At 40.0% G+C, this 24,888-nt stretch overlaps 1 protein-coding gene across 3 annotated transcripts in view; it reads left to right on the top strand.

Annotated features, from left to right (window-relative positions):
* Nucleotides 1-24,888, top strand: part of LOC137501271 (cholecystokinin receptor type A-like) — a 208,487-nt gene that overhangs the window by 150,168 nt on the left and 33,431 nt on the right. For all 3 annotated transcript variants that reach the window (XM_068228207.1, XM_068228205.1, XM_068228202.1), the window contains one exon: nucleotides 22,244-22,489. In XM_068228207.1, coding sequence (XP_068084308.1) covers nucleotides 22,244-22,489 — 246 coding nt within the window. The remainder of the gene's footprint in view (nucleotides 1-22,243; nucleotides 22,490-24,888) is intronic.

The following is a 24,888-nucleotide window of genomic DNA, read 5'->3' as shown; positions in this document are numbered from 1 at the left end:
GGTCTTTTGGTCCTGCGCCACAGTGAGCTGAGCTTGAAAAGCTCGCGTAGTGAAGAGCCGGTCCGGTTCGAGCGGAACACCGTAAACTCACATCTCTATTGGACAGTCGGCCATCTTCTCGGTCTCCTCAATGTGAAAATGTCGTAATATCCTGTGCACGTTGTCTTACTAGCCGGCATTTCATCGCGTTATTTGAGCACAGTAAGACAACAGACATTATTTACAATGGCTACAATACTATTGCACGTGTTTTGCTGTTCCAAGCAGATTAGTTTATTAACACGGAGGAATTGTCATTTTTGTCACTTTTGGTACCTGGGTCATCAAACACTTATACTTTGAGCATTTGAGTACTGTATTTTTATGTCCCGTTTCAATGTAGTGTATGTGCTGGTCTGCGCCAGACCCATGTTAGAGGAGAAGCGGCTGTGACCTTTATACAGAACGTTCGGATTTTCCCGATATTAAATACTGCGGCTTGTTGAGTGGACTGGATGGATAACGTTTTGAATAGAAACCCATGCAAGGAAGCGTACATGTAAACATCATGCAAAGAAGAAGAGAAGGAGGAGGAAAAGGTTGGTACCAACAACGTAAGTCAAGCAGGTGTAAGTACCAACATAGATGGAGATGTGTGGGATCAGGTAAATACAGCACGGGTGAAGTTTAAGGAAGCGGAGATTGCTATCAGTGGAATACTGTGGAGGAGGGATACTGACTGGAAGATGATTGGGGATTTAAATGAGACTATGGATTGGTATGTGCGAAACTGGGAGTGATATTCCTAGACCCTAATGAGTGGATAGGAGATAGGGATATGCGCTCAGATGGCCTTCACTTAAACCGCAGTGGTAAATATAAGTTAGGAAATTTGTTTGGAAGGCTAATAGGGAGATATATTCAGGGAAAAGGGGTGGTCTAGGGAGCAGTGATAAGGGCACAGGGATCTGGAAGTCAAGTAGGGATGGCATAAAAATATTAGTGTTGAACTGTAGAAATATTGTGAAGAAAGCAATAGAATTAAGTAATTTAATACAATTAAGAAATTTAATAGATATACACCTAGCAGATTTTGAAATACTAGTTGAATCATGGCTGAGAAATGATATAATGGTGCAGAAATTTTCTCATGGAACTGTAGTGTGTATCGTAGAGATAGGATAGGAATGATACGAGGGAAGGTATTCATCCTGGAGAAAGAAGAATTTGTAAGCTACGAAAAAGTTAAAGATGAAAAACATGAAATTCTAAATGTAAGGCTCATCTCTTAATAGGCAACTTGATGTCTTTGCAGTGTACAGACCAGGAAATGGTAGCGTTTACGCTGATTAAAATTTTTTTGATGCGATAATCAGTTATGTGGGAAACGGTATGGAAAGGGACGTGGTTGTAGCGGGTGATCTAAATATACAAAATGTCAATTGGGAAGGTAATGCGAACGACAAGAAGCAGTACCAACAAATGGTAAATAAGTTAATATGGGAAGGTCAGCAGATTACGAAAGTGATGGAACCAACTAGAGGGAAAAATATACTGGACGTGGTGCTGGTAAAACCAGATAAGCTCTATAAAGAAATCAAAGAAGTAGATGGTATTAGTGATCAGGAAGCTGTTTTTGTCGTAGTTAAAAATAAATGTGTTAAAATGTGTTAAAAATGAAGGTCTTAAAGTTAGGACATTAGGCAGTGCCAAATGGCTTATAAAAAGGCTTGAGGAAGTTCTTAAAATGTAACTATGATCGGTGGAAAACGGATGTGTTTAAAGCAATTGTTGAGGAATTTGAAAATAGGTTTGTACCTTTAAAGGTGGTAAGGAATAGTAAATATCCACTATATTATAACAGAAAATTAAGGAGACTAAGAAGGTGGCGCAGGTTGGAAAGAAATAGACTTAGGAATGGCTGTGAAAGAGGAGAAATTGAAGGAACTTACTAGGAAATTGAATTTAGCAAAGAAGGCAGCAAAGGATAACATGATGGCAAGCATAATTGGCAGTCAAACAAGTTTTAGTGAAATATGGAAGGGTATGTATAGGTACTTTAAGGCAGAAACAGGTTCCAAGAAGGACAATCGAGGAATCATGAATGAACAAAGGGAGTGTGTATGTAAGGATCTTCAAAAGGCAGAAGTATTCAGTCAGCAGTATGTAAAGGTTGTTGGTTACAAGGATAACGTCCAGATAGAGGAGGTGAATAATACTAAAGAAGTATGAAAATGTACCTATGATAACAATGATATTCAGAGATAGAAACGTTTAAAACTAGAAAAGCAGCTGGAATTGACAAGGTTTCGGGAGATATACCAAAGACAATGGGTTGGGATATAGTACCATATCTGAAGTAGTTATTTGATTATTGTTTGCATGAAGGAGCTATACCAAATGAATGGAGAGTTGCTATAGTAGCCCCTGTAGATAAAGGAAAGGGTGATGGATTAAAGCTGAAAATTACAGGCCAGTCAGTTTGACATGCATTGCGTGTAAGCTTTGGTAAAGCATTCTTTCTGATTATATTAGACACGTTTGCGAAATTAACAACTGGTTCGATAGATGGTAGTTCGGATTTAGGAAAGGTAATTCCACTGAATCTCAACTTGTAGGATTCCAGCAAGATATAGCATATATCCTGGAATCAGGAGGTCAAATGGGCTGTATCGCCATAGACCTATAAGGCATTTGAAAGGGAAGATTATGAGGGACTACTGGCCAAAAAAAAAAAAAAGAATTGGACTAGACAAAAGAGTGATTGAATGGGTGACTATATTTCTAGAAAATGTAACTCAGAAAATTAGAGTAGGCGAATATTTATCTGACCGTGTAATAATTGGGAGGGGAATTCATCAACGGAGTATTATTATTATTATTATTATTATTATTATTATTATTATTATTATTATTATTATTATTTGCTATTTGCTTTACGTCGCACCGACACAGATATGTCTTATGGGGACGATGGGATAAGAAAGGCCTAGGAGGTGAAAGGAAGAAGCCGTGGCCTTAATTAAGGTACAGCCCCGGCATTTACCTGTTGTGAAAATGTGAAACCACGGAATACCATCTTCAGGGCTGCCGACAGTGGGCCTCGAACCCACTATCTCCCGATTACTGGATACTGGCCGCACTTAAGCTACTGCAGCTATCGAGATCGGTATGCAGTATTATTGAGCCTTTATGTTTTCTTATATATGTGATATGAGTAAAGAAGTGGAATCAGAGATAATTGTTTTTTGCAGATGATGTTATTCTGTACAGAGAAATAGATATGTTAAAAGATTGTGAGCAACTGGAAAGTAACCTCAATAATGTTGTGAGATGGGCAGTAAGCAATGGTATGTTGAAAAACGGGGTTAAAACTCAGGTTGTGAGTTTCGCGAATAGGAAAAGTCCTCTCAGTTTTAATTATTGCGTTGATGGGGTTGCAGTACCTAAGTGTTAATATAAACAATGATCTTCATAGGGTTAATCACATAAATGGGATTGTAAATAAAGGGTACAGATCTCTGCACATGGTTATGAGGATATTAGTAGTTGTAGTAAGGATATGTAGGAGAGGGCATATAAGTCTCTGGTAAGACCCCAACTAGAGTATGGTCCCAATGTATGGGACCCTCACCAGGATTACTTGATTCAAGAACTGGAAAGAAAACGAAGAAAAGCAGCTCGATTTGTTCTGAGTGATTTCGGGCAAAAGAGTAGCTTTACAAAAATGTTGTAAAGTTTGGACTGAGAAGGAATAAAGGAGACGAGCTGCTCGACTGAGTGGTACGTTTCGATCTGTCAGTGAAGAGATGGCGTAGAATGATATCAGTACACGAATAATTTGGAGTGGTGTCTTTAAAAGAAAGAAAGAACACAATATGGAAATAAAGCTGGAATTAAAGAGGACAAATTGGGGCAAATATTCGTTATATAGGAAGGGGAGTTAGGGATTGGAATAACTTATCAAGAGTGATGTTCAATGAATTTCCAATTTCTTCGCAATCGTTGAAGAAAATACTAGAAAAATAATAGTTAGGGAATCTGTCACCTGAGCGACTGTCCTAAATACAGATCAGTAGTGATGGATTGATTCAATGATTGATTTATTGATTGATTGGTTGATTGATTGATTGATTGATTGATTGATTGATTGATTGATTGGTTGATTGATTGATTGCTTTATTGAGTGATTCAACATTGTTCACACGTATCATGTTCTGGTTTACTCGCTCTAACACACCTGGTATTTGTTGAATCTCTTGCAAGGACTTTTTCCTCTGTCACTACAGTGACCTCGGGAAGCAGACTCTTAACTTGAGTCCACAGGAAGAAGTTGAGTGGAGTTAATACCTGTGATCGTGAGAAGTCAATAAATAGAGCCCCTTTGGCCTATTCTCCTTTTCACGAATCGCCGTTTGAATGACATGTGCAAAGTGATGTCGTGCACCATCGTGTTGAAACCAGATTATTTTGTCCACGAATTCTCACTAAAATTTTACATCTCCGAAGAACTCGTTCAATATTTCTTCAAGGAAGATTAAGTACTGTACTGTACCTCTTAGACAGGGAAGTACAATGCACAGCCTATTCAAACGACGGTCCACAGTATCTGCACACATACTGATGCTGAACTTTGGTTGACTCCGTAGGCATGATAACTTTCAACATTACAAATGTGGTCGTTTCTAAAGTTTAAAACAGCTTTCCTCGTGAATTCAAACACACCAATGGAGAAAATTAGCAGCTGGTCATAAAGCAAACAGCTAATCAATATTTTTCCTAGTTATGAATAGTACTTCATTGATCTGTCTCTGTCTTATCCTTGGCTTTGACAAAATGAAAGTGACTGAGGTATGAGTGATGCTAGTAATGCCATTCCTTCTGCAGCCAATCCCTGCTATGAATGGTGTGAAAATATTGCTCATAGGGTCAGTTGGTGCATGCATTTCAGTGGGCTTGGCAGACTGATGTGTAATAGCAACTTCCGGCTCGGTGAGGAAAGCAACGGGAAACTACCTCACTCCTCATTTCCCTAGTACGCCTCTTCAGTGATGCCTAGGCCATCTATGACAGCTGATGGCGGAACTGTTGAGGATCCAACCAGCCTTCGGGCTGAGGACTAAACATACATACATACATGAATAGTACAGTACACTTAGAAGGACAAGTTCAAATGCTGGAAGATACCTTGTAAACAAAGGAAGCAACGTTAGTATATCGTCCTAAAGCGAAGAAAATGCTATGGGGTCCCGCCGAAGCCATGAATACACTCAGCCAACTGTAAGATAGTCAGGATGCAACATTCAGATACTCAAAGTCGAACAGGAAACTGGAACTCTGTTTCAATCACTGGGCTAGGGGCAGAATTGGGCGACACCTTGCATCGAAGGCGCATCAATGTCCTCGACTTGCAGCAAACGAAACGGAAAAGATCTCAGGCTCGAGATAAACACGGTCTGCTGCTTACTTCAAATGACATTTCAAGAACGCTTTCTTAGATTTAGATGTTTGTGAATAAGTGACCACATAACAGCAATAACATTTGCTCTTGATGAACAGTCATGTATGATTGTAATATCAATATCTGTCCCCACAAGCAGGTTACCCTATCTATGAAAACCAGTTACATAGGATGACCTTCTTGACTTACTGCAATCCATTCCAATCACAGGGTCGTGATACATAGGCGGAGACTTCGAAGGTTAAGTTGGACAGACAGTCAAATCATTCCCGAGAGCTGATGGTAATCCTATACATGGTCCTAAGAGTTCACGATGTGAATATATCCTGAGGATTGCATCAATGTTTTCCTAGTGATTAAGGAAACCTTCCTAAAAACACCAAAGGATCTTATAACTTAAAAAAGTGGTAGCCTAGTATACATATCGATTATATTCTGGCAGGCCGCACCAGTCTTAAGGCCTTTAAAAACCGCAAAAGGACCCGAGAATATCCTATGAGCACACAACACAGACTACTAGTTGCAGATTTCATAAGGCTGAAAGTAATGGCAACCGGAAGGAGATGAGAAAAGGTACACTGGCACAAGTAGAGGCAGAGGGAAGTACAACAATATCATGTGAATCTCACCGAACATCTCCATAGAGAACTAGGGGTAGGATCCATCAACAGTGTTTGGAATCTTTTTCAGATATACTGCAATCGTCAGGCTGAATCATCAGGCATATCTAAAGGAGCAGTTGCTGGCAATAAGAATACCGGTTGGTGGCAAGCTGAGATGAAGCAAAACGCTCAAACAGAAGCAGACCCTATTTAAGCCATAGCAAATTAGTCAAACAGTGAAAAATCACAACAAATACGGGACTTGAGGTTGCTTAACATGCAGTAGCGTAAGTAATAGCCATTAGAAATGATTACTTTTGTACTAAGTTAGAAATGGGAACGAACGATAAAAACACTTGTGCAGAAAAACGAAACCGAGATATAATAGCAAGGATAAAAGGACGGCCAAGTACATGCTGCTTACTTCGAATGACACAATGAAACGTAGGTGGAAGCTGTATTGCAATTAAATTTAATGAGACCTATCCCAATGAAAATTTCCTAGATATTCTCGCAGTTGAATGTCTGTTACCTAGCATTACTCAAGAAGAAATTCAAAATACTATGAGGAAATGACAATCAATCAATCAATCAATCAATCAATCAATCAATCAATCAATCAATCAATCAATCAATCAATCAATCAATCAATCAATCAATCAATCAATCAATCAATCAATCAATCAATCAATCAATCAATCAATCAATCAATACGATCTGCATTTAGGGCAGTCGCCCCGGTAGCGGATCAGTGTCCGGCTCCATAGCTGAATGGTTAGCGTACTGGCCTTTGGTCACAGGGGTACCGGGTTCGATTCATGACAGAGTCGGGAATTATACTATAATTGGCAAATTCCGCTGGCACGGGGTATCGGTGTACGTGTCGTCTTTGTCATGATTTCACCCTCATCACGACGCGCAGGTCACCTACGAACTTGTTCTCGTACACTCCCAGCACTGAAAGCCACACACCGTTTCATTTTCATAAATGAAGTAGAATATGTATCAAACATTTCCCTTGGTAATTTATTCCAATCACTAATTCCTCTTCCTATAAATGGATATTTTCCCCAGTTTGTCCTCTTGAATTCCAACCTTACCTTGATTGCATGACCTTTCCCTACTCTTAAAACTCCACTGAGCTTGATCTTGAATAACCTTCGGGAACGTATATTTCTACTGCTACGTCGCAGCGGACCTAGGAATAGACATACCTCCCTACCTCACACTGAAAACGAGACCAGTAACATTTGTCTACTGTAGTCTCTACGATGCAAGGAAGTGAGGAACAGTTGGTTGGTATTTTTCATTTTTTTTCATTCTTTTTGTCTACGAGATGGAAAATTTAAATCGTATACTTGAATCGATAACTTCTGCAACGCTATTTCATCTATACATTGCAATGCTGTCAATCTTCCTATTACTTCCACAGTCATGGACGCAGTGTACTTCTTATGTTTAAAAATCTTTGCGAAGAAGAGTGATGATCATTCTGATATCATTGCCGCATTTAATCCGAAGTAAGTCTCCCTGAGAACGGACCGAGTAGAAAGAATAATGCAATGCAATATTTTCGAAATGTCGACAAACTGTACGGAGGATACAGAACATAACCACACGGTTTAGCCCTGAAGATGAACTAAATAAAGCCCCTTAGAACACTTCCCCAGCACATGTGGTAACATTTCGTACTCACTAAAGTCTATAGTGGCCTGTGCTGTTCGAACGCCCCCTCCGGGAATTCCAACTAAATCCAATAATTATCCGGGACAAGTGTAATTGGTTAATTAAATCTAGAAGATTGTATCCCAGATAACATGGATTCACGTTTGTTGAGAATTACACATTGGTTATGACTTCAATCTCATTACATTCTGGGAGTACATTATTACAAATGAACAACAATAACCAATGAACAAAACTACAAACAAATATCTAGATCTTGTATGTACTCAATACATTTTGGGGTTGCTATCAAGAAGTCTTCATATGGCCCTCCATATGCTCTGATGCTGCATTCCTCCCTGATGTGTTTAATAGTTTGTCGCGGTGCACCACAGTCGCATAGCGGTGAGGAGAGCATTCGCCATTTAAAAAGTGAATCCCCACATCTTCCGTGTCCCGTCCCGAGTCGGTTGAGCAGTGACCATACCTTGCGAGGTTGATCAAACCCTGGAACTGTCTTATTGATGCATGGCATTTTCAGGCATGTAGCTGGAGCATTTTGCATCCATTCTTCCCTCCAGGAATGGGTGATGTTGAACCCGATGTGATTGATCTCGGCTGTAACGGGTGGATGTCTCGAACGAAGTCGTTTGATTTTGAGGTCTGATATATCAGAGTGTACCGGTAGTCCAGGGATTGCTAGGATTTTGTTGTATTCTCTGATCAAAGCTACTTTCCTTCGCAGGTTAGGGGGTGTTATGTAACTTAGGACAGGCAGCCAGATGGTGGGAGTAGACCTGATTGTTCCTGTAATAATGCGCGTAGTACTATTTAGTTGGACATCAACTTTGTTAGTATGGGCGCCGTTCAACCATACTGGTGCGCAGTACTCCGCCGCAGAATATACCAAGCTCAACGCAGATGTCCACAGAGTTGTGGCGGATGATCCCCACGTGGTTCCACAAAGCTTTTGTATGATGTTGTTTCTTGTTCTCAGTTTTGCAGCAGTTTTTGTGAGATGTGATTTAAACGACAGGGTCCTGTCTAACGTTACCTAGGCCACAAAGCTTAAACTGTTTATTTACACCTTCTGCCCTTACTTAGTCAGCCATCTTTAGGGCGGGGTCGACGTTGCTTCATGTCCGTAGGTTTTAACATAAAGTGCCCTACACGTGTCCCCCGGGTGGTGTTTAAGAAAGCAACACAACTGGCTGCTAGACAATATTTCCAGATCTCCTGGCTACACGACAAATACATACCAAACTGAATAAGAATGTGGTTGGAAGAAACTCGAGTTGATTTTCAGGAGTAGTTCCTTATGATAGGGAGTTGGCACCTGTTGTTGATAGGTGGGCTGCATACTGAGGAACATTCTTGGATATGATTATTCCTATATTATTTACAATAACACTGTGAGCTCTAACAAATGCAAAATAATGAATAATGCCCAACGTTTCCCTTGTTGACCGCAACGCTACCGAGTTGAGTGGACAAAACTAATTTAATTTGAAAATAAGTTACATTGAAACTGTGGTGTATATCTGAGTTAAAGAATTGTATTTGAAAAATGTTTCCTTACACATTTCTTTGTTTTACTATTTTTGCCTTATATTCATATGTGTGCTGGGGTTGTTACGCGAGTGCGAGAACAACACAGTGCATTTTTCGTGATATAATAGATCGCTGTGTAACACCTATTTTCATGAAGGTCACACCAGAGCATTATAAATCTGTCCTGCCAAACACGGATTTTGATGTAGTTACCTTCATGGCGTCTAGATATTTTTACGAAAACCAGTGTAATCCTGGAAGAATTTGAATTATTCCTGAAAGTAAACTGCATAATTTCTTTGACGAGATAAATTTAAACCAGATTTCGAAAGGATCGGGACTGAGGAGCCCAAATAATAATAATAATAATAATAATAATAATAATAATAATAATAATAATAATAATAATAATAATACCGGGCGAGCCAGCCGTGCTGTTAGGAGCGCGCAGCTGTGAGCTTGCATCCGGGAGATCGTGGGTTGGAATCCCATTGTCGGCAGCCCTGAAGATGGTTTTCCGTGGTTTCCCATTTTCACACCAGGCTGTACAATAATTAAGGCCACGGCCGCTTCCTTTCCATTCCTAGGCCTTTCCTCTCCCATCGTCGCCATAAGACCTATCTGTATCGGTGCGACGTAAAGTAAATAGCAAAAAATAATACTACTTTATTATTATTATTATTATTAATTATCATCTTCTTGAGTGGTGCCATTTAGGTGGTCCACCTATTAATTTCGACATGTGATTGCCCTGCTGTACAGCTACGAAAGCGGAATTCTACTTGACAGATATCATGGTTGAGCAAATTTAACTTTAACGGGTGACGCTGCGTGTGTGCCACTGGTGGTCTTTAATTTACCTACAACAATGCACTGCCAAGATTTTGGTGGTTGTGGTGGTGTTGATAGTGATTATTGTTTTAAGAAGAAGTACAACTAGGCAGCCATCCTCTATATAATAGTAATCAGAGAAACAAGGGAAGATATCCGACATTTCGAAAAATGAAGTTATCAGCTAAAGAAAGAGAAAGGCCACGAAGGGAAAGAATGAACTCCCTAAACCTCCAATTCTCTGGTACCGCCGGAGTCGTAAAATAACAAGAGTCGACCAAGGGAGCTCGGATAGGATAGATAAAAGTGAGGAGCCTGGCACAAGTAAGTGGAAGCATTGCCAGGATTCAGATAAGGACCCCGCGGTCGACCACCCACGCTCCCAAGTTAAGAGCCCATGAGGCCCCTTTTGGTGCAAACAATTTTGATCGCTTTTAAAAAATCGACTCCTCACATGTGATCGAACTCGCGAATTAGGGATGAAGGGCTGGACATTCGACCATCGATCCACGATGACAGCTAAGGTACCTTTACCCAGTGTGTATTAGTAAGTCGTGTACTTGAGGGACATACGAGGTGTTTATCGGACCACAAATAACAAAGTAGAACAAATTAGACCATTGTTTTATTAGTTTAATTAAAACGCTGGGCTTCTAAAGCAATTTCTTTTGAAACAGTATACAAAATGCTGTGCATTAGTGATCGAGAACTTTCCAGGTCCCAAATGAAAGATTCCAACGCTGGAGATAGATGGTCTGGAAATCAAGTGTTGAAATTGGTAGATGCTCTTGAGATTCCAAGTCCAATCTTCCCAGATCCTATAATCGTTTCGCTAGAAAATCCAATACCGTCTCACCTAGCATTGAAACTTTATCTGAAAGGAAGCTATTGATCTGGCCAGTACATTTCAGATAGTTTGAGAATACGCCAGTCGACTCTCGGTAGTATAAAGGGAGCAATGCTGCCTTTGCAATACCGGAGAATCTCCCAGAACTCTAAGCTATCTACAGTTGAAATCCCACGTCTGTGTGATGTTCACTTTGTCTCAGAATATGAAGAATGGAAAGCTGTACCCTTATGCTTCACTAAACGTACAAATCACAATTAGTTTTAAGAGAAACGTTTAACGACCAATTAGTTTTACCCGCGTTTAAGCACGCATGGAAAGTAATTTAGTGGCCATTTATAGTACTGATGAAGGCCCGTGAGTTGCCATGTTGAAATAACGGATCCTCTTAGATCTTCGAATTTAAGCAACATTGGGCGTGATTACCATTTAGATGGATAGCTCACGTGCTGAATGTTAGAGCAGGAGCAGGAAGGAACTGCCCACCCTGCTGCAAGTACTGTAAATTCCGGCTCGGAATGCCTGATAAGCGACTTCTGGCATAGGTAAGGGTAATGCCTAGGTCACCAATGTCCAGAGTTCAATAACTTTTTAGTAGTAGTGAGACAAGTCGATCTCTTTTGATTTCTTGATAGACGTTCAATGCCGGGCTGAGTGGCTCAGACGGTTGAGGCGTTGACCGCCTGACACCACAGAATTTGTTGACGTGCTCTTTTTCTACGATGAAGCAAGAGAAAATTCGTTGCAGGCACTACGTCTGTATCAGAAAATATTTCCTTACAGGCAACATCCGACTGCAGAGACTTTTCGCAGTGTTGAAAGAGTGTTACGAACAACGTGGGTACTTCAGACGATACTACCTGTCCGAGAGAAGACTGTAACGTCTGGTGATAATGAGGAGGCTGTTCTGGACGCAGCTGACAATAACCCACACACAAATACACGGGCAATTGCTCAACAGGTGAATATCAGACAGTATTCCATGCTCCAAATACTGCATGCACATGATTATTAGAAGCCATGCTGGCATTGGGGGTACCTTTACATCTGACTCATTTGATACGTTCGCATTATACAGAACAAGAGGCAGCAGTTCGCACACTATATGGCGACACTGAATGGTTTGAAAATGAAAAAAAGTGTCCGTCAAGGCTGAATTCTTTCACCATTCCTTTTCAATCTGTATGCAGAAATAATCATGCGGAAGTTAAATTTAGAGGAATACGACATTGGTGTGAAGGTTGGAGGAAGAACTGTAAACAATTTGAGATATGCTGATGATACATCCTAGCTGGCAGAAACAGAAGAAGATCTAAAGCTTTTAATTTCCCGCCTCATTGATGAAAGTGAAGAAATGGGCCTCTGTCTCAATATTAAAAAGACAAAATTTATGACTACGTATGAGCGTGGTACAGTTTGTCTAAATTTATTTATTTATCGTATGATGTATGTATATATAGTTTCAAAATAAATGTGCGTAGTCACAAGTCCGTAGGTCTAGTATTTTGACCCAATCAACTGCCTCATCCGATGTGCAGTGAACGTCCATTAGCGTTCCTTTGAAAGCTCGAATTGGGCAGTCAGCAACAATGTGGTGGATTGACTGAGAAGATTCACCACAATCACAATCTACAGAGCTAGTCCAACCCCTAGAGATAAATGGGGAAGAGATAGAGAGTGTGTGGGATTTCATCTTCTTAGGAGCCAAATCAGTCAAAGTGGAGATTGTGGTCCTGATATCAAAATACTTTTTTGCTTGGACGTATCGATATGATGACTATGTCCCCGATCTGGAAGAGCAGAGATATCAGTTTGACTACCAAGTACAGATAAGTCAATGCGATTATATTCCCGCCGATCATGTATGGATGTGAAAGCTGGACGCTGAAACCGGCAACGAAATGAAAATCGACGCTTTTGAGCTCGGGTGTTGGCAAAGAATCTTACGATTACCATGCACTTCAAAAATCACAAATAAGGTAGTTTTAGAGCGCATCAAGCCCCGCATGTCATCGGTTGGTAAGATTATGAAGCTGAGACTAGCTTATTTTGGCCACGTTATGCGATCAGATGCATTGGGAAAAGCAATCATGCTAGGAGTGATCAGCGGTACAAGAATACTAGGTCGCCAGAGGATTCGTTGGTTAGACAGCATTAAAACAGACACTACACTCACCCTGGAACAACTAAAGGAGGCAGTGTGGAACAGGACAACTAGTAGAGCGCTAATTCATAGAATCGCCGATGGTCGGATTCGACTGAACGGATGACATCATCATCATTATCACATCACCCTCACCATCTACAGCTAAACCAGGAGCTCCACTGGCGGAATTTCTAAGCTCGAATGAATTTTTTTAGTGGCTGTTTGATAATCTGGAAAATGTTGGAGTATTCCTTTCGAAAATCCTGTTCTCGGACGAATCGTAATTCCACAATAATAGCACCGTCAACCGCCACAACATGCAATATTAGAGTGCTAACAATTACCACCAGCAGCGACGGGCAGCGTATCGAGTGCAGTGGGGACTGAACGTATGGTGTGCAACCTTGGGTGATCGCCTTATAGGGCGATATTCCTTTGAGGACCATTTAAGTGGCACACGCTAACTGCACTTTCTATGCCGTGAGCTTCTACTTCTGCTGGAAGATGTGTTACTTGAAAAACGTTCAGCGATGTCGTTTCAACAGGATAGAGATCCCCCACGTTCCTCGATAGCCGTCCGTTACCATCTGAATGAGACACATTCAAGAAAAGGAGTAGGATGAGGAGGACCCACCAGGTCAACGAATTTAACGTCATTAAACTTCTTTGAAACAGATTACACCCAGGAGCCGGGAAATTCCGAGCGTCTTCGACAACTCACCGCCGAAACCTGCAGATCAGTAACATAGGCTACATCGTACTAGGATATCTTTTCAGCGTCGCACCGAAATGTGCAAAAACGAAGCAGGTCACCACTTCGAGCACCTGAAAAGTAACTAACCATTGTCATGCAGTTCGTTTCCTCCTACTACCTATCCAGTTTTCATCCGATTCATGGACACATAACCTTTAACTAACGGAAAAGGATCATAAAATATTTCACGCATATTAAATACAGTAAAAACTAAATGAATAAAAATACTTTTATTTTTTATTCATTACTCGAATATATTACATGTAAGATGATGATGATGATGATGATGATGATGATGGTTGTTGTTTCAATGGACCTAACATCTAGGTCATCAGCCCTTACTTACATGTAAGACTGGCGCACTGTAGCGTTCGACATACTGTTACCACCCATGTTATACTGCACTACGGAAAAATGACTGTAGATTCCAATTCATGTGACAGTTTTAACACGTTTGCAATGTCCACTTTGTATTTCACAGACGTTTCATTTACCTATTAGATCATTTAGAGAGGTCACTCATGGTTTCTATTCTTTAATATTACTATGGCATAACAGCTTCCCTTCTTTGTGTAGGCTGTAAATACAATGATATCCGTTTTACTGTTTACTGTGCCTACCGGAATGAAAGATCCTTTCAGAACGCATACAAAACTGCGGTTTGCATTAAACAATATTGGTAGAGGCAGATGATTCGCCTGGTATATAAGTAGTCCACTGGTTACTCTTTGGACGGCCTCCGGAAACCATTAAGAAGGACCGGCCAAGGTGGCTACGCATTTCTGGTCTCGTTGCTGTGAGCTTGCATTCTTGCATTCATCATTTCCTAAGGTGTTTGTGGCATAGTTATCGGTTTCAGGTCAAATCAAGACCATACCAAAACGGTTTTACCTCCTATTATGAAACGTCTACAATTCATCAGTAATCAGTCTCCAGCATTGTTTAGAACCAACGATGTGAAGGTGATCATTGTTGTTTTAAGAGGAAGTACGACTGGGCAACAGTCCTCTATTAAAATTAATCAGAAGAGAAAAATAAGAGGTCCGACACTTCCAAGAAGGAAGGTATGGGTGAAAGAAAGGAAAGGGCCACTGAGGGAATTGAAAGAAAGACTTCCTGGGCTTCAAAAACCTAATGCCATCGGGCCGGAAAAGAAGAAGAGTTGACCAAGGGAGGTTACAGAGGAGAGAAGAAGAAGAAGAAGAAGAAGAGCCTGACACATGTAACTGAAAACAATGCAAGGCCCAACTAAGGAACTGTGGTCCCACCCCACTCTCTCAAATAGGAAGCCCCTTTCGCACTTTTAGTCATCTCTTTAAACAGGCAGGGGATACAATGGATGTATTTTACCATCTCCACTCGTAGGAGAAAACGATGGAAAAGCATCATCTGTTCTCTGGATCGTGCGAATGGAGCGGTCAATCACCTGAAGAATTTTGGGAACAGTTCGAAAGCGGATGCCACAAAGAGAATATTCGGTAACAATCTAAAAATACCAGTAAGACTGCGCAGTCATGGACTGTCCTTGGGGTACGATATGCGTTAAGCCTCGAGTAACGCACTCGCAGTCGTACACAATAATCACCATTACCTTCATATTGCTAGGATTCTGACGTACTTGTGACTTTGGTGGGACCCATAACGAAGCCATTCGTTCCATTTCAGTTTTGGATCTTACGACTGGGTCCATGTCCCATCCATCATTATGATACGGTGTTTTACCGCCGCCACCTTGATGCTGACTATTCAACCGGTTTGTCAAAGACGACGCAATTTTTGACAGCACAGTACATGCGTAGAATGTTGGATGGACGAGTTCATGTACTATGAGTTAGGTTGGGTCGCATTCTAAGGAGTGAACACGAGAGAATGGTTCTGTTTCCTGGTGTACATAAAACGGCGTTGCCACTAATAAACAAGCAGCCCTCGTATGCCAAGTCAAACTCCATATTTAAAGCCACTCACCCAGGAGCGGTTTTAGAATATACGAGGTTTCAAAATCTCTCAATGGACTTGGAGTTTACAATAAGATCAATACAGTTATTTAATGAAGAGTTTATTCTAGCTCAGGTGCCTGGTTCCGTGACAGCGCTGTAGCTGCCGGTTGACATGGTAACGCTGCGATGTTCCTGCGGCTGCTCACATGCCGCCGAGGTACTATACGCGAACTTTTCTTGAGCCCGATTTTTACGGGGTATGGGGTAAGGAGGGAGCGATGACGGTTCCGGTTATACTGCCAACTGGATGGAAATGAAATCTGAATTGAATCGATAATATGATCGATCGGTATGAATTTTCTAAACATTTATTATCTTACGCCAACAACTCTGTCGTACATACATTATTTAACATTATATAACATTTATCGATGCGAATCTTGTTCCTAGCATGAATTATATAGTTTGGCTTTGCTGTGTAAACAACATCAGAATTAGTTCGTAACGTGTACGCCAGATGTCGCACAGCGATGCATAGTTTGTGTTTCAAAGGTTGCCAGTATGGATGTCGAAGAAAACCCAGGTCTACCGATTCAGCACTAGGGAGCTCAGGGCTCGAAAAAAGGTTCGCGTACAGTACAGTAGTTACCCGACGCCACGCTCATCATCATTCTAGTAACCTCATAGTTGTTTATTGCTTAACTTGAGAGGGAGGCATGAACATTCCATTCTACGGAACCGCCTGCTTATTCGTGTGTCGGAAGACCCAATACGAAATGTTGTTCAAGGGTTCTTCAATGGACCTGCTGTTTTCCCCACTCCAACGCCTACATGGGATGCTCCAAATTTGAGTGTTGGAAATACGTCCCTTCCCTTTGATGATGGTAACACAGTTGTACGTTACAAAGTTACATTACATTTCTGATGAATATGATACTTTTCAAAACACTAATTTGCGTCTAAATTAAAGATGTTCACAAAAACAAGGGCGTATGGAAGCCTGTGATACCAGTGATATTACATTTAAAATGTTAATTTTTGTATGATTGCGGAAAAATACACGCACAAGTGCCATATATATTCAAATTAGTTTTTCTGTTAATTTGTATGAAGCCTGTATCAGTCGGAATTCAGAGTTTGTTGGAAATCTCATAAATATGAAATAACCTCCAACACAAGCTCTAATCAAGCTCTGTTATCTACAGAAAGAATATACACCATTCAGCTATACCTATCAATGAATGAGAATTTAATGAAACATTTGTCACACAATGAGAGGGTAGAAGTAAAAAGGAATACGAGATATGTAGAAAACACAAGTGGTAATTCATGCTCAAACTTATTTTCTTGCTATTTGCTTCACGTCACACCGACACAGATACGTCTTATGGCGACGATAGGATATGAAAGGCCTAGGAAAGGGAAGGAAGCAGCCGTGGCCTTAATTAAGGTTCAGCCACAGCATTTGCCTGGTGTGAAAATGGGAAACCACGGAAAACCATCTTCAGGGCTGCCGACAGTGGGGTTCGAACCCACTATCTCCCGATTACTGGATACTAGCCGCACTTAAGCGACTGCAGCTATCGAGCTCGGTCAAACTTATTTAGTGTCGAACAAATACTGTATTGAGTTCAGCTTGTTTTTTGAACTGAAAGATATGTGCTTGACTCAATTAAATTTATGAAAAGAACTTTATGAAAGAAGTAGCTGGTGTACAAGTCGTTCACGAGACGTTCACTTACAGTAGTATGTGCATGATTACATTTTTGTCAACTCCTCAAGCTATTCTTGAGATTCTGAGCCAAGTACGTAGGTGGACATGCGGTGTCAGAGTATGTCATGTGTACTCGCTTCCTGGCTGTCTGTGGCCCTCTGCAGTTTCATCTTAATTGTTGCTCTTGATTCGGTGACTTCTTTCTAGTATAATGGTCAAGTATCAGGTTAATACTCAAAAAGTAAATACGGACAGATGTGTATAACCTTTGAACATTACCAGGATGATTATCATAAAGTTACAGTAGTTACTAGCACTTAGACTTAAAACTTGACTTAAAACTTTCAACCTACCGGTTATGTTACTTCCGTATTTTTCACTTTATCGGTAAAAGGTATAAAACAGAAAAGTTTGTAAGTAATATTATGAATACATCTTGTCAAGAGCAATTCTCCTGCAAAACCAACTGCGAAAAAAATACATCGAATTTTATATTTAAGGCACCGGGCGAAATGACCGTGCGGTAAGGGTCGTGCAGCGGTGAGCTTGCATCCGGAAGATAGTGGATTCGGGCCCCACTGTCGGCAGCCCTGAAAATGGTTTTCCGTGCTGTTAAATGCTGGGACTGTACCTTACTTAAGGCCGTGGCCGCTTCCTTCCAACTCCTTGCCCTTTCCTACCCCATCGTCGCCATAAGACCTATCTGTGTCGGTGAAACATAAAGCCAATAGCAAGGCCCAGTATTAAGCCCTCTCCTGCTGAATTGTTTCAGCAATGGGATCGTACTTGCCCTTATTAAAAGCTTAAATACCAAGTCTCATGAAAGTCCATAAATCCATTCTCCCACAATGCTGTAACAGACAGACAGCCTACTGTATGTCGGGTTCAGATTAATTTTTGTCCCTCATATTGTATTGTCCGACATGAAAACCAAGTTAATATTGAAGTACTGCGGACAGAATGACGATTTTATATGTGTATATTTTGATTTTGTTTCTTGTATTAAACAGGTGCCTTTTGATTCATTGTTTACATTAACCAGACATTTGAAAAATCTACGAACGTTTAAAGAAAATATTCTTCGTCTGCCAAGTTACTTAAATGACTCACTTACCCTGGTCAAGAAACTGGTGGGTAACAGGAACTATTACAGTTTTCGGCAACTCCTCAGAGAGTTAAAGATAATGTTATACAACGTTATTAAACCAGTTGTTCTGTATGGGTCTGTACATTAACAGTGGCTAAAAGGATGCTTGGGAAAGAAAAACTTACAAAAAATATATGGAGTAGTCTGTGAGAATGGAGTGAGGGGAATGAGAACAACAAACGAGTTGGACCTTCTGAATCATGTTTCTACTGTAGTTACATACATCAAGTTATGAAGTATGCGATGGCCAGGACACGTGCAAAGGGCCAATGAGAACCGTTTTCAGAAGAAAGTATTCCATTCAAAGTTAGAGGGTAATCATCCCATGGATCGTCCAAGACTCAGATAGTTATAAAACATAGGAGCGGACTGGAAGAAGCAAGGCGCATAGGGCTTATATGTTGTCACGAGGAGGAAATAAGTTAATTAAACGAAGAGGGCTGTCTTAAACGTGCTTGTAGAAAGCAATGATACAAAGACGCCAGTTTGTTCACTGTGAGCGACGATGGATCACTCTACAATGATTATTTATTGACTTTTACATTTGTTGTACTGAATATAAATCAGGTCTGTACAATGTAATTCTTTATTTTGTAAAGATTTATGAAGTCATTTATGTCAGTCGTGAACATTTGGATAAAGGTCCACTTTATATATTTTTCTCATTAATTATAAATCATTCTCGATTCAAGCAGCACAAAGTGTTCTTTCCTCTATCTCCCAGGCAAAGAAGGAGACATGGATGAAGTTGATGTCTGAAGTCGATATGGGTAGGAGCAGTCAAGAAGCTTGGAGACTTTTAAAACGCTTGAGCAATGATCCTACGCAAGGTAACACACATGCCAATGTGAGTGCAGATCAAATAGCACACCAATTTTTGCTTAGTGGAAAACCAAAGCTTTCCATGAAAGTAGGAAAGAATCCTATAGTCAGACAACCAGACGAGAGCAATGAGTTATCTAAGCATTTCACACTAACTGAACTGGAATTAACTCTCAGTAAGTGTAAGATTGGGAAGTCAGCAGGACTCGATGACCTTCGAATGGAACAAATTAAGAACTTTGGTCCTACTGCGAAGTGCTGGTTGCTAGAACTCATGAATAACTGCGTTCAGTCTTCCATGATACCTAAAATATGGAGGAAGGCTAGGGTCATAGCCATTCTAAAACCAGGCAAAGATAAAAATGACCCTAGGAGCTACAGGCCAATCTCCTTATTATGTCATCTTTTTAAGGTTCTGGAGGGACTCATCCTCAATAGGTTGACTGATAAAATCGAGCCACTTCTGATTCCACAGCAAGCTGGATTCAGGAGAGGGAAAAGCTGCACATCGCAGGTGTTGAAATTAAGTCAACACATAGCAGATGGCTATGAAAGCCGGAAAATCACATGAGTTGCATTTATAGATCTCTCGGCAGTATATGATACTGTTAATCACCAAATTATCCTTGGAAAGGTATACAGCATGACAAAGGACTTCCATCTGACTTGTGCCATTAGAAACCTACTTCAAAATCGAAGTTTCTTCGATTTGTTCCAGGGAAAAAGAAACAGGTGGAGGATACAGAAGAACGGACTACCTCAGGGAAGCGTGTTGGCACCAATGCTTTTCAATATTTACACAAATGATCAGCCTGTTCCTGCCGGGACGAATAGTTTCATCTATGCTGATGATTGTGTCATCACTTCTCAGGGGGATAACTTTGAGGCGATTGAACAAACATTGTCCACAGCTCTAGACACTCTTGCTGGCTATTACAAGAAGAATCAACTAACACCAAACCCAACTAAGGCGCAAACCTGTGTTTTCCATCTAAACAACAGAGAAGCTTCCCGAACTCTGAAGGTCACTTGGCAAGGCATAGCATTACGACACAACCCTACCCCGAAGTACCTCGGAGTCACTCTGGATCGTGCCTTAACCTACAGAAAACATTGTTTGAACATCAAGCAGAAAGTGGCTGCTAGAAACAATATTGTGCGGAAGCTAACTGGAACATCTTGGGGAGCACAACTAGACACAGTGAGGACATCTGCCCTTTCGCTCTGCTATTCCGCAGCTAAATACGCATGCCCGGTGTGGTACAAATCTTGCCATACCAAAGCAGTTGACGTAGCACTCAACGAAACCTGCCGCATTATTACTGGATGTTTGAGACCTACACCTTTGGAAAAAGTGTATTGCCTTGCAGGGATAGCACCTCCCGATATTCGCCGTGAAGTGGCAGCCAGAAAAGAGAAAGGTGTTGACATCGGAAGCCCACCCTTTGTTTGGATATGAGCCACCACGCCAGCGGCTTAAGTCTAGGAAAAGCTTCTTGAGAGTAACCGAAACACTTGCAGGAACAGCGCAGCAAGCAAGAATTCAAGAATGGCGCGTCAGGAGTCAACATACGAGGATCAGTCAATGGATGACCCCAAAAGAGGAACTCCCTCCTGGCCATGTCACAGACTGGGTGAATTGGAGAGCACTGAACAGACTGCGCTCTGGTGTTACGCGGCGCAGGGTAAACCAGAAGAAATGGGGTTTCGAAGTGGACAGTACCTTGTGTGTATGTGGAGAAGAGCAGACCACAGCCCATTTGCTGCAATGCAGCTCATGCCCATTCAGCTGCACAACAGAAGACCTGGTTAAAGCGAAGCCAAATGCACTTGATGTTACAAGGTTTTGGGCTCATATAGTTTAATGTGGCTCTTCGCCATTGGAGTATTTATATTATGTTTTATGTTTTTCCTTATCTTTAATTTTAAACTTATGTATGCTTCTGACACGATATAAATAACATTCTCGAAATCAGAAATGTTAGTTGTTTAATCAGTAAGCAGGCATGAATCATGAAAGGTTCCTTTTTCTAAAACCTTTCTGCAGGTAATTCCAGAAATTTGTCTCCTTGTTAGACAGGTTCATTTTGGATTTTGGACATTTATTTCCTGATGTCACGCAATATTTAGGTGAACATTCCAAGCCACTATTCATCGCGGATTGAACCTCAGCCATGCGGTTGGAAAGCCAGTTAATCAAGCCCTCTATCCCTCTCAAATATTTTTTGAAATGGAATTGTCAAGCATATGCCAAAATGATTACTTCAGTTCATTCTATTGGATTTCAAATATTACAGAATTACACAACCTGGTGTCGTTAAAATTTTGGGCTGATAAAATTCATTGTATTTTCCCTTTGTAACAATGATCACCACCTAATTTCGCCTTAATCCTTATTAGATTATAATAGTATTCTTTAATGCTGTGAGATGTAATGACGATGAACCTATCAAACCTTAACTTTATTTGCAAGGGAACACATCAGTTATTCCCGTTGGAAACTTTTTAGTGTATCCACGGCTAGGAGGAAAATTTTATCACACATATGAAACAAAACTTTGCATTGAGATGATTGTTTTGGAATAGCATACTATTTCGCAGTCTATGTTCAATTTATGTGAATTATATTAGAGCCTAAGGAAAATATCAAACATTAATAATTCGTTGTATTATGTTTCAGGTTAACGTTGTGTGTACTCATCATAACTTATTACTTTAGTAATTAGAAGTATTCCATAAAATCTGCAGAAATAATAAATTGACTATGCCCGTATTTATTGTACTTAGGTTCGACTCCCTTCGAACGGCACAGAGAGTAGAACTAACTTCCAGCACTCAGCAAGCACACAGTCTACCCTTCCGTTGCCAGAGACCTCCAGACTGATAGGGGGCAGTTCCAGTAACATGGCCACTAGCCCTAAGGACGGACCCGACAGCTTCTCAACGAGTGAGGACACCCCCAGCCCTTACACCTTCAGCCGGCACGCCATCCGCTCCAATTACATGGATAAAAGCATAGAGGCCAAGAAGAAGGTAGTCTAATTTATCGTTTATATCTCATTTTTCGAAAAGTCTTCAATATTTCTCAAATTGTCATGTGACAGTATTTATAAAACTTGGGATCGTTAAAGCTCAGGGGAAAAAGACTGAAGTCAGTTGCTTGCTTACTCACTGCCAAGAATTTTCAATGTAATAATATTACGTTTCTTTCGAAAAATAACTATACATTCATGAAAATAATTACTCAGATAACTGAATCGTCTTATATTAAAGTAAACTAACTGATATTAAAATAATTTCAAGAAATCTTTGGCAAATTCCTACAGCTCATTTACTTACTGTACGAATCCATTGCACGGCTGCAGTTGGAGAAGTATTTACTTAACTTTTATATACAACAGAACGTGTGGAGGAGGCTGTTAAAATAACATTGCTCCGCGTTTTATATTTTCCCGAATTACTTTTTGTTTTGAATATTGTTTTGTAATAATTTTTGGGCACTGAAAAGGAATTCGTTATCAGTTTTTCGCCATCACGTCACATTTTTCTGGAAATAAGGTCATCAAATTGTTGGCTTTCACAGATCGCTTTACTATACATGAAGTTGTAATTCATACTCATGCTTACAAATTGGTTACAAATTGTAAGTAATTTAAAACTTTTTTGATTGTTTTATAAAATTAAAAAAAAAAAAAGTCACTGATGAAGTTCACTTCTTCTCCATACAAAAACAAACAAAGCACCGTCTTACTGGGAATTCCCAAAAACCGAATTCAGATATCTATTAGTGGACAACGTTACGTAATATAAATAAAAGAATTGCATTTTTAATTTTACGAGAAAACTAATTTAGGAAACTTTACTTATTATTATATCTATACATATTAATGTAATAATAATGTGTTTGATGTCAACTACGTTTTGTTAATGTATTCATGGTCTTAAAGTCAGGATTTCACACCCGTAAATTATTATGCGGCAATGTAACATAAATTGCACAACATGTTTGATTAGATAATAAAAAAATTGAAATGAGTTTATTTACCATATTTTAAAAGCTACGAATCAATATAGTACTTCCATTAATACAACAAAGTGTTTGCTGATCGAACAAAACAAAAATGAAACAATTCGCAATATTATTGAATTATGTTTTGTAAATGTCAGTGAACACTGTAAAATGAATTTTCTTCCTTCACTGAACCTTATATTAATCTTTATGAGCATGGTCATCAACTGCCGTCTGTAATTCACTTCCTTTCGAAGTTGTTTTCAGTCCCTCGTAAAAGGGTTGATGTACTGGTCGGACGAATATTTTAATAATAATAATAATAATAATAATAATAATAATAATAATAATAATAATAATAATAATAATAATAATAATAATAATAATAATAATAATAATAATGTCATTTCCTTTACGTCCCACTAACTACTTTTATGGTTTTCGGAGACGCCGAGGTGCCGGAATTTAGTCCTGCAGGAGTTCTTTCTATCGACACGAGGCTGTCGTATTTGAGCACCTTCAAGTACTACTAGACTGAGCCAGGATCGAACCTGCCAAGTTGGGGTCAGAAGGCCAGCGCCTCAACCGCCTGAGCCACTCATCCGGACGAATTTTTGTAGACTTTTGAGATCGTTTAGCTTTTCTGGATTGCTAACACGCCCTATAGTGTAATAGTTAGGGAAAATAAAAAGAATACCTTAATTAAGAAAGTGAATCATGGTATTAAAAAAAATTATTCCGTGCTTCAAACCTTCGTTAGGTGTACTTCAGTCGGTTGTAAAAAGAAAAGCCACTTGGTTCAATTGAGCATTAGGCCATCATATTCTCATTATGTCTTTAACCTTATGTATTTTGCTGTGATTGCTTCTAATGTGTGCAGTTTTTTAGTAGTAATGCGGTATCTTATAAAGCTTCTCAGCCTCCACTTAGTTTTTGAGTTGCCAACATTTTCAGATAAAATTTAATCTTCTTGTCATATACATACCATCATCTGGCCATACCATTTGCTTGTTGTTTAAAGGGGCCTAACACCTAGGTCATCGGCTCCCCATACCATTTATACCCTTCTACACCTTGACCAAAAATCAACTGAAGCAGTCCTGAATGTTCAACATGAGTCCTACAAATCTACCTCTTCATCGGGACAAGTTTTGTAAACCGATCTACCCATCTCACCTTCAGCATTCTTCTATAACACTGCATATCAAAAGTATCTATTCTCTTTTTCCTGACCAACAGTTCACTTTACTTTCATATGCGAGCAGTACCATGCTCCTCACCAAACACTTCAAAACGTACTTTTAGTATCTATGCTTGATGAGAGCAAATATTTTCTTAAGGACGGTCTTCCTTGCTTGTGTTCGTCTACATTTTACATTCCTTACTCCTGTCATCATTCTATTACCTGAGCAACAATATTCAT

This window comes from Anabrus simplex, chromosome 1 (assembly GCF_040414725.1).
Source record: "Anabrus simplex isolate iqAnaSimp1 chromosome 1, ASM4041472v1, whole genome shotgun sequence".
Lineage (NCBI taxonomy): Eukaryota > Metazoa > Arthropoda > Insecta > Orthoptera > Tettigoniidae > Anabrus > Anabrus simplex.
The sequence above is the reverse complement of the archived record's forward strand: the minus strand, read 5'-3'. Positions and strand labels throughout refer to the sequence as shown.